This window comes from Melospiza melodia, chromosome 3 (assembly GCF_035770615.1).
Source record: "Melospiza melodia melodia isolate bMelMel2 chromosome 3, bMelMel2.pri, whole genome shotgun sequence".
NCBI classification, from domain to species: domain Eukaryota; kingdom Metazoa; phylum Chordata; class Aves; order Passeriformes; family Passerellidae; genus Melospiza; species Melospiza melodia.
The window spans coordinates 57,661,026-57,672,166 of NC_086196.1; the positions used below are offsets into that span (position 1 = coordinate 57,661,026).

The window sequence follows — 11,141 nt, forward strand, 5'->3', positions numbered from 1 at the left end:
GTGGCGCCCGCGCAGGCGCACTGCGCCCGGGGCCGGCCGCGCGACCGCTTCACTGACGTCAAAACACTCCGCGACGGCGGCCGCGGTTGCTGCGGAGCGGCTCCCGGTGTGCGTCCCGCCGATCCCGGTGTCCCTCCGATCCCGCTGTCCCGCCCGTCCCGGACCCACCGGCGGTGAGAGCCCTGCGGCGGGGCCGCCCCTCCCCCGCGGGGTGCCCGGGGCACGGCCGGGGGCGCTGCCCGCACGTGGCCGCGGTTGCGGCGCGGCCCCAGCCCGGCCCTGCCCGCGGCGGCTCTCGGGGCGCCGTGGCGGGCACGGGAGGGAAGGAAGGAAGCGGGGAAAGGGATGTCTCCGGCGTCCCGGGGAGATGAGTGCTGTATTCTCTAATCGCAGTACTGCTCCCTTCAGCGGACGTAACTTCAAGGCACTTCTCGGTTCTGCGTGCGGGAGAAACCAGTTCAAGTTTGGCGCGGGGGGAGCACGGAGCGACTCCCTGTGCTTTCTAGTAATTGTGCCTTGGTAACCATTAGTAACCAAGTGATGCAATATCGCTCAGCTCACATGGGCTTCATCTCAGCCTGCTGACCGGATTTTTTATTGCTTTCCTAGATCTTCTTGGACGTCAATCAAATTTCACTTCTTGAATCATGGAGGGAGAACAGATTATGGAGGGACAGCCACAGGTATTATAAGAAATGTTTTATGTGCATTATGTTACATGTGTAAAAGGAGAATTTTAGCTTTGCTAACCATGTGTTATTTTACAGGTTCCGGAAAATCCTCATTCCGAATACGGCCTCACTGAAAATGTAGAGGTAACAAAGATTTTGTTGCAGTGGAAGTCACATCTGTGGTTAGGGGAAAGAAGTTGACTCCTGAGTCTAACTTCAGAAAATGTAATATTCTCAATGGAGTTAAGCAATACCTGTCCCTGGTGGAAATAGCTGTAAATATATTTTCTGTTGTGCTACTTCCATTGTTCTAAATGGTACTGAAGTAGATAATGAGCCTTTTAATGAGTTGAGGTTTTTTTTAAGTATCTTATGATTATTATCTGTTCTGTTGCTGTCTGTGAGAGATACAGATATATATTATGGCACAAAAAAAGCCACCCACATTAGGCTCAACCTATGGTGAGTAGACTGGGAGAATCACTTCCTAACTCTATGACATTTATTTACTCTTCTTATCAAAGAAAAGCTTTCAGCCTCCCTTTATTATAAGTTCCTAGTCTGTGCTAAGCTTTTGCACAAACTACTTTAAAACATTTTCTGGGGCTCATCTCTCTGGTAACTGCTTGTGTCTATGCCTCAGCTTCCATGGTTCCTACAGGCCCATAACACACCGGTCCTGTGCCAGTAGATTCATGTACATTGCACTGAATACTTTTGGTTTACTGGCAGTGGGAGGGTATCACTCTTCAACTACAGTTAATGGTGTAAGGTGATGCAGCACTTTTTGATCAAAAAGTACCCGGAGGCATTTTGCATATGTTTTCTTTAAAGTGTCCATCTGTACTTGAGTAGAGCACAGTCACAAAGTACTTGACTTTGCTAGAGTCTCCTTTGTCAGGCTTCACCTGAATTCCTTGTGCTTTTACCATTTTGTGTTAGAAGCACATGTGTACAGGAACCATCTAACTGAGACTCTTGTTGATATTCCTGTCTTAGTGGTGTAGAGTTCAAATCAGTGAATTTGAACTGAAATTTAAAAAAATGGCAGAAATAAAAATTCCTGGGATTGGATGTCTTCTCTTGTAGAAAACTTACAACTTCTTAACATTGTTTCCCCAAAACATAGGAATTTAACAGAAGGTTCCTCTGAATTAGGTATTTTTGCAAGGAAAAATATGCACTTAATATTGTTAAAAGATGTAAAGAAATTATTGCCATCCAATTGCAGAGATGGGTACTTTGCACACACACTTCAAAGTAGATGTGGCTGCTGTTACCAATGTTCATTCATGTTTTTGGGTTTTTTTTACTTCAGAGGATAGTAGAAAATGAGAAACTAAATGCTGAGAAAACATCAAAGCAGAAGGTGGATCTTCAGTCATTACCCACACGTGCCTACTTGGATCAGACAGTTGTACCTATCTTGCTACAGGGACTTGCTGTTCTTGCAAAAGAGAGGTAAGATGCTTCTGTGTTCCTTCTGTTCCTAGGAAATGCAGGTCTCAAACTCGGGCAGTGCAGCACCTTTTAGGCCTCCCACACCAAATATGGTATTGCTCTTTGTAAGGTCCTCATTATAACAGGTTTATGAACCCATGAATTGCTGTGATTGACCATGCAGGGTGGGTTCCTCACTTAGGCACATATGGCATGACAGGAGTCATTTATTGAAATCATCATCTCCCAATAAGGTTGTGAAAGTTTCAGAGGGAAAAATGGGAGAGGTTTTGTTATTAATTTTATCATGTAATTCACCTTAGAGAAGCAAGGCAAGAGGATGTTCTGGTTCTGAAGATTTTTGTTGTGTGGAATTATAAACAGTTCTGCTTGACATTTAAGCGAAGGAAAGACAAATCAGGCATGACATGCATCTTTGTCAGAGATTAAGATACTTCCCAAAGGGTGTGGCTGAGCCTGCACTGTAAACACAGTCTGCTTCTGTAAGAAGCAGACTGATGGTTTATCTTCTGGATAAAGATTATGCTGCTGAGATGCCCCAGCTCTCTTTACCAGTCAGTATAGACAGGTATCCTTCAATAACAGCAAATATTTGTTCATCTTAACAAAACTAATTTCTAGCCTCTTGGTGTGTCCTCACTAGTGGCAAATCGTACTTTGTGAGCCATCTCTCAAACTGAAATAATACAATCAAAAGCTGATATAGATGACCGTAATTGCATCATGGCACCTACAGTCAGAAGAACCATCAACAGTGAATGAACTTCAAAAGCAGTTGAGAATTTAAACTGCAGTGTACAGACAGCTAATTAAGCAAAATTAGGCACCTAGGAAGGTCCACCCATGTGCACACCTGAGGGATGTGCAGATCTTCAGCTGATATCTGTGGGAGTTCTGCTGCAGACTCAATGTAAAACACAGCCCAAGGTTAATACTCCACCCTTACACTCTGAATACCTGTGTGACAGGCAAACTTTTTCCTCCCTTTCCCTTTCTCTTTCCCTTCCCTTTGCCTTCCCTTGTCTTGCCTTGCCTTTTTTCTATCTTCATTATGGGGGCTCATCACAGAAGTGAAATTGGATCATTGATAGGAGAGGTTAGGAAACATACAGGTAGTATGAACCTACCAGGGCAAACTGTCTGTTGAGCTGAGCTAGTAAACCCTCAGGAGCGAGAAAGCTGAACTCTCAGCTCTGCTGTATAATCTACTGCTTAAAATTGAACAGGAAAATAACTAGTGGATGCTAAGTTATTTTTCAAAGGAATATAGAAATGTTCAGGGAACAGCCCAGTACATCTGATAATCATGCTTGGAATTCAGTAGAAATTACCATCCAGGATAGTGAGCATATGGATAAATGACATATTTGGGAGGAGGTCAGCACAATTTTTGTTAGGTCTTTTTAAGTGTATTGGAGTTTAGTGAAGGAGTCAGTAAGCATACATAAAGAGGAATGCAGATGATGCACTCTGTTTAAATTTCCAAAAAGATTTTCACATTGTTGTTCACTAACAGCTTTTAAAATTAGTTAGTTGCTGTTGGGATTAAAGGAAATGCCTTTATATGGATGAGGAACTGATAGGAAGATATGAGATAAAGGGTAGAAATAAATGTTGAATTTTCGCAGTGAAATGAGCTCAACACTAGAATCATGGAAAAGATCACTTACAACAATTTGAAGAAGTGGCGGACAGAAGTTGAGACTGAGTTTTACAGAATAGATTTTAAGTTGATTAATTGTAAATAATTGCACAGGAACTTCATAAAACTGTGAAGACTGGCATGAAAAATTTAAACTGACAGAAAGTGACATTGAATCCAAATAAACATAAAGTTGTGGACCTCAGAGGGTAGTGAAAAACTCCACTGACAAAATGTTAGATTCTGAGCTGAAAATTACCCTTGTGGAAAAATGATGTTAAACTGTTACATATATATGTCAATGCACTGCTTTAATCAAAAATAAATTCTGAATGGTAGCACTTAGAAATTGAAGGGGTAAAACCAACCTAAAATTAAAGGGGTAAAAAACAAGCATAATGTCACTATTTAAATTAAAAAGTGATGTTCTTATATTTTTAATGTTATGTATAATTTCCCTGTATTCTGGTAGAATGTGAAAAAGTGAGAGTGACAAGGTGGTCATAAGTATGGAATACTATCTCTATATGGAATGACTGACTAGATGATATCTAGAGAAGAGGCTTCTGTGGCTGAACATATTAGGAGCCTGTTAAATCACAGCAGCACAGAGATGATGGATTGGGATGGACTGTTTACTATCTCTTCTGATTCAGTAATCAAATTAAATGAAGCAGGTAGCAAATTCATTATGAACAAAGAGCTGATCCTTCACAGGTCACATAATTAAGCTATTTTTTTGCTTTCAGTTGAGGACATTAACATTTTATTTGTGTTCAAGAGGCAACTGGTCAAAGCTGTAGAGGAATCCACCCCAGACTATTAAGGGTACTAGCTCAGGAATTGGTACATGCTTGGATGCCAAAAGGATGGTCCCGAGAAGTGTCTCTGCATATTTTTTTTGTTGTTGTTGTTTTTGTGCTCTTTATAGGCAGACTTGCTCACTGCCAGACCTTTGGTTTGACATGCTGTGGAATAAGTATGTCATTCTGTGGACAGAATCCAGATTAGCAGGATTCACATGGCATAGCTGGAGGAGTTCTTTTTAAAAAACCTCCAGACTAAGGCCAGTGATCAAAAGCGTTTGTTATTGACTACTTGCAAGTTACAGCACTTCTCAAACTTGAAGATTTGTTGTGTTTGTTTCAGTTGCCAGAAACCATGAAAACAACTCTTAATTAACAACTAAGCTACACAATAACCACTTGAAAAAAAAAAAAACAAAAAAAGCAGAGATTCAGTTTTACTTTAAATAGCATGAGTAAAGAAAGAAGCAAATGCATGTCATATCCAATGATGTACGTACAGTATTTATGCTTGCAGACTGTGGTTTTAGGTATGTCAGTTCTGTTCTAGCAATTTAGTAACATTGAACCCACAGTGACTAAGACTCCTTTTTAAAATCTTTGTCATTAGACATAAACTGGAAATTTACAGAGTCACTCTAGGTAGTTGGTCATCCCTAAATCAATGCTTAGAAGTGTTTGGGATGAGCTGTGTTGCTTTTAAGGGAAAGTGATTGGTTCTTCAGCCACCTAATTCCATATAATAACGAATAATTACTTTTGATTTACTTCTTTTCTTTGCAGACCACCCAATCCCATTGAATTTCTAGCAGCATATCTTTTAAAAAACAAGTCACAATTTGAGGACCGAAATTAACTCCATAAAAATGAGGACAGTTGGGCTGCTAGACTGAAATGCTCATTTGCCGCAATTTGTTTTCTGCTGTAAAAATCCTTTAGCCACGTTGTTGTCTTTCTTAACTGCACAATTTGCTTTATCTTTTGAGTTTATTTAATAAAGAACACTTTACATTTAATTGTTCTCTTGTTTTAAACTAGCTATTAAGAGATTTTGAAAATAAAATACTGAAACTCCACTACTGGATGAAAGTCTGAATAATTCCATCGCATGGCTGATAATTTATATAACTTAATTGGGTTTTATATAGCACCCTCCAGTGCAATATGCCTAAACAGAAAGCAAACAAATGCAGAACAATTAAAATTTAATTGAGAACTTGCTTCAGAACACCAGGAAATGGGTTTAGTTAAAACAAACAATGAGATCCAGCAGCTGAACAGATCACCTAGAGACAGCATCCAGTGTCTCACATAGGTCCATTAATGAGGTGTGCTGTTCAGCATTTGTCATTGCTCCCCTAGGACTGGATTCAGCTGAAACGCAGAATGAATTTGGAAGTGACATATAAGAGTTCTGTAATTCAGGTCTCTGTACTGCTACCCTTAGTTGAATTGTCTAAAAACTTGCAGGGACTGAGGTCTTGCTGTTAGTCTTAGTAGGAAGGTTCTCACTATTTTACATATATCTTATTTTCTTAAAACAGAAACATTGAATTAGTGCAGTCTAAGAGCAGTAAGAGGGGGGAACAAAAATTGAAAGAAGCCTGCAAACCCCAAATCAAGTGTAAAAGCTGTTTTCTTTTGGAAAATGTACCAAAATTTGGAAGGAGATTGCTAATTCTACTGCATTGTGGTGAATACAGTCTCCATCAAACAGTGACACTAAAAAGATACTGAAAGGATTTTAACAAGAGTGTTTTGACTTTCTGGAATGACTAATAACATTTAAGTGAAGACAAGGAAGCACCATAAGGACTTGGTACTGCTATTTTTATTGCTAAAATGGCATTCCAACATTTCATAAGAAACAACTTTGCAAGACTGCAAGAACTGTTAAATGCAAAGGGAATCTATGCTGCTCCCCAGCTTCTGTGTTGAGAATTTGTGTAAGACCAAACAAAAAGAAGCAGTTTCACTTTTAATCCTCCCCAGACAGAGCAATTTTCTTAGATTTTTGTACCTGAATTCAGAATTTCAGATTTCTTACCTGACAGTAATACCTGTCAAGCAGCTGCACAGAACTTGAAACACTCTGGCTTTCTGCACAGCTCTTGCATCAACCTGGAATCTCAAAGCATCAGTCCCAGTACCAAGGGAAGCTGTTCCTGCTAGCAGTGTGCCATCCACTCAGCTGCTGGTGTCACTGGTATGTGGTGTCATCTGCTATTATTTTCCCATCTAGGCTAGAGATTTAATTCAAGAGAATGAAAAAGCCATGTTCACACAGTGATGGTGTTAGAAGATTTACTACAGCAGCTTTTCTGGGCAGCCTCTTCTAAGAAATAAATTGTAATGTGACTAGCAGCAGTGAACTCACCACTCTAAAAATTAAATCTTAGTGATTACTGTGAAGGTATGACAAGTCAATAAGATAAACACAACCATTTTCCTTACTTGTTAAATTGGCTTCACCCATTGAGAGCTTCTGCACGGAAGATACTCTGTAACAGGAATAAGTATCAAGTTAATACCTGTATTATCTAGTTCTCAGTTACAAAAGTAATGATAAAGTCTAAATTTTAAAAGCATTTACTTGTTTTAAACTCTGCATTACAAAACCATGAAAATTCTGTGAAGAGACGTGACACATGCTTGCGATCCCAATTTAATCTAGAAAGTGGTACTGTTTTTCCACAGGAAATAACAGTTCTGAAAGCTTCAAGACAAATTGTATTAAATTTTGAAATACAAATACTTTTAGAGTAAAAGCTTGAAGAAGTACTTAAAAATGGCAACTTTAGATGTATGACAGGCCAACTGCTAAGTATCTGAAAGCCATTATATCTTTTTTAAAATTATTTTTTAGTGTTAACTACCCCAGGTAACCTAGTATATGCTCTAAATGGCAGTAAAATTGAATAGAAAATAAAATGGAATACCTAGTTTACTTGACAACATGCCTTTCAAGATTACTATTTTAGATCTCCAGTATCCAGAAGTCACTATTCAGTAACTGTGAAAGTATTATATATGTGTCATATGTAGTATTTTAAAGTGTGCTTTTTTAACTGCTTCTACTGAGAACATTGTCATTTACCTGGAGGAGAACAATGACAGAAGAAAGGATTTCCCACTAAAAGCAATTCTGATCAAAGGATTCTACATCCTTCTATTCTGAAGCCAGTTACCACCTAAAATTACAGTTTGACTTGCCAAATTCCTTTTTTTTTGGTTTTTTTTTTGCTCCTCTGATTTATCAAGGACTTTCTCCAAAATCAGTACGTGTCTTTGAGCAATCCGTTTTATTTTCTGAAGCACTGTCACCATTGTAAAAGCAGTTTGATCAAAGGAACTTTTCTCTCTCCATCAGACTTTCTAGAAATAAAAGACCTGCTTTTAAACATACGAAAAATCTGAAAAATTCTGAAAGATACAAGCAGTTGAAACCTGTAGGTTGGAAAGGAAACATGAGAAAAATTCCTATGCCTACCACGCTTCATAGAGTGGAGGTTTTGATATATTCTTACCATTGTACTAATTACATAACAAATTATTCTTAGCCAAGCCTTAGCTTGTGTTCCCTATGCCATTTCATAGTCAGGATTCATTTTAAGAGTGACTACATAGCCTAGATCACAGAAATACAGAATGCCAGCTGTTATAGAAAGAGACATTTTACCATGATGAAAAGTCTATCAGCACCGTTTCTGCCAGTGTTCCCATTCAAATACAGTTTTATGCAAGGATTTCAAATGTAAATGTACCATGAATAATTATGGGGCAGTTTACATCAGTGCTAGTGCAGCACTGCCTAGGAAAATGTCACATTCCCATTCCAAATGTGCTTTCAGCTCTCTTCTAGAAGTTTGCTTTGCAATAGTGTTTAACAGACCCGTTTTCCAAAAGGAGCCTAAATTGATGAAAGACTGCTGGGTGGTTGAGCAGTATTTACAAGATGGGTAATTACCCACTGATATAATCTCAGATGCTCTTATGTTGCACAGGAAGTGGAGAGATTTCCCTTGTAAGGACTGTGAAGCTGGGGGTGAGGCGGGGGTGTCTGCTTTTAACAGCAGAAGGAAGGACTGGTAGGAACAGCAGGTTCCTCAGATGCAGAACAACAGTTTGTAAATAGAAAAACCTCAAGTGACAGTGAACAGCTTCCTGAGAAGGGAGGGGACAGGAAGAGGGCATTGTGAAAAACACCATAGGAAAGAACCACGTGCAAGAGGACAATGGGAGCAAAAACCGAGAGCAACAGACCATGAAAGCAGGGCCAGCTGAAATCCTCCCATCCCAGCTGGTCACAGGGTGTTACTGGAGGAAAACCCTGCATGCTAAGGACACTTGCCAGTGCCTTCACCCCGTTTTCCAGGGAAGGAAGAACCTGCCAACAGACACACATGTGCAGCAGAGGTCTGTGCTTTAAGGGTGTGCAAACCTGGGGGATTGTCCATGCATCGTGTCAGAGAAAAATGACTGGAATAACAGCTTGGAACTGTTAGGTTACTGTTCCAATACAGCTTGGAATGTTAAGTCCTGTTACTGTTCCCCATACAAACAGTGCTTGGAAGAACTGTAGATGAAGAAGGAGCATTTCCCAACCAAACCCATGCTTCACATCATTCCACAGAAAGCTCAGCCTAGTTTCTCAGGTTTTGGCTAGAACATTTTGATATTTTGTGTCCTGAGCACCAGGAAACCCAGCACTGCCATCGGTGGGATGGACAGTTCCCTGTGGAAGGGGACCCACAAGGATAAAGTCCAACTCCTGGCCCTGCACAGGATACCCAAGACTCACACCTTGTGCCTGACAGTATTTCCCAAACAGTTCTTGAAGAGCTTTTGTGTTTCTGCCTCTTCCGTGTACAGGTGGTGCAGAGGGAGCACATCACCAGTCCTTACACAAAGAGCTGATGGTAGGAGAGGACAGTTACCAACAGGAACCCACAACTCACTAAACACTGCTCAATGGTATGAGGACCAGTTATGACAGGGTAGAAATGAATATCCTACTGTCACCCTTAGCAGTGGAACTGGCAGAAGTTCCTTTTGTAGTGTTCTGGCTGACAAGCTTTGTCAGGAGCAAGCAAAAACTGGAGGATGTTCTTCAGCTTCCGTGGGCTCTGGACTGACAGCGCCAATTGATAACAGAGAAGGGCAGAGAATCACCTGGCTGTCACAGTGCTTGTGGCACACACCACAGGTTAAGGATTAGCAAAAAGAAAGCCTGTGCTTTCTGTGACCTCCAACACTGAGCTGTAGTGTTCCTCTGCATCTGTGGGGATGCTGTGTCCATGTTACACCCAGCAAAAACTTCATCCTAATCTAGGAGAGGTAAAACTACACACAAGGAAAGAAAGGGCAATGAGGAAAGCAAGGGAGAAGGAAGCTTAAAAAAGAGGCATAAGGAGAAAAGGAATCCAGCCTGTTATATAGCGACAAGAAGAAATATATTTAAGAAATTTTAAAAGGCAAGCTGAAGAGGAAAAAACCACTAATAAAGAAAGGTAGTATACCCAGAAGAAAATACTTGTAAAATGTTTTTACTTACTAAACCACCTGGTTTACTACTCAGTTCTTATATTTTAATTTAATTGAAAGGAAATGCTTAGAGAAAATGAAAGCTTTTCCTCCAAGTTATAGAAAATAATAGCAGATAATTAAAATTATGTTTTATAATAAAATGTTCCTCCTAGCAGCCTCTTCTAACTGTTGGTGATGGACTGTGAAACAATGGTGTACCAAATAACTTGAATATACCCTGATGTGACCCATTTTTAAAGTATATAATCACAACATGTACTTTTCTCCATGCAGTAAACTTTAGCCTCTGCTGCATTTGTTAACTTTATTGAAGGATTAGTTTATTGAAGGATCACTCCAGAAACCAGTCTTACCACTGAAGTTTATGTAAATGATTTGAGAGGTACAAATGGGTATCAATATAGTTAATGGTCAATATAACTACCAAGATGGTTTTATGTTAAAACAGTCAGGCAGGGTATTTTTTCTGGTCTATGCAGCAGTTATAATCTGCATTAACCTTTTTGAAGCCACTGTTTGTAAAATAACAATAGAATAATGTAAGGCTTTATAGAGCAGTGAAGGCTTCATAGAACATTAGACATTTGCTGGAATAATCGGGGCCCATTTCTTCATGGCTACCTATTAGAAATATTATTAATGGGAGACCCCAGTCCTTACCGCCCCTCAGCTGCACTGCCAAGGCAGTGTCATGGGTGCAGAGGAGGATCCTCACTGATATAATGCCTTTGTCCCTACACTTCCTTTGTTTTACTGTAAAAAAATCAAAACCAAAGCAAAACCAAGCAAACAAAACCAAAACAGTCCCCGAAACCTCCGTATTTCGCACGCATTAATAACCGCCTGGAGGTTTTTTCGAAGAACTAGATGACAAAGGGGGAGCAGGAGAGCGTGTTCGCTGGCCGGGCCCAGCCGTGCTCCCCCTCACAAAGGCCCAGTCTGCCTTCAAGGCCTCAATGGCCGCAGCCCCTCATCTCCGCTGTGGTTTCCTCTCTGCATCTCTCGCGTCAGCGG

At 40.3% G+C, this 11,141-nt stretch overlaps 1 protein-coding gene across 2 annotated transcripts; it reads left to right on the forward strand.

Annotated features, from left to right (window-relative positions):
* The first annotated feature begins 45 nt into the window (after nt 1-45).
* Nucleotides 46-5,596, forward strand: DPY30 (dpy-30 histone methyltransferase complex regulatory subunit). Of its 2 annotated transcripts, none has more exons than XM_063151890.1 (5): nt 46-173; nt 610-683; nt 768-815; nt 1,990-2,132; nt 5,364-5,596. In XM_063151890.1, the coding sequence occupies exons 2-5, from the start codon at nt 648-650 to the stop codon at nt 5,434-5,436; spliced, it is 300 nt and encodes a 99-aa protein (XP_063007960.1). In that variant the 5' UTR covers nt 46-173; nt 610-647; the 3' UTR covers nt 5,437-5,596. The 2 variants fall into 2 exon arrangements, with proteins under 2 accessions (XP_063007960.1, XP_063007961.1); XM_063151891.1 differs by lacking the exon at nt 46-173 and adding an exon at nt 383-519.
* The last annotated feature ends 5,545 nt before the right edge of the window (nt 5,597-11,141 follow it).

Excerpts from the sequence above, each read along its gene's own strand:
- DPY30 (XM_063151890.1), top strand. The coding sequence starts at position 648 with ATGGAGGGAGAACAGATTATGGAGGGACAGCCACAG. Across the intron at positions 684-767 it reads TTATGGAGGGACAGCCACAG|GTTCCGGAAAATCCTCATTC; the intron begins GTATTATAAGAA and ends GTTATTTTACAG. Across the intron at positions 2,133-5,363 it reads GCTGTTCTTGCAAAAGAGAG|ACCACCCAATCCCATTGAAT; the intron begins GTAAGATGCTTC and ends TTTTCTTTGCAG.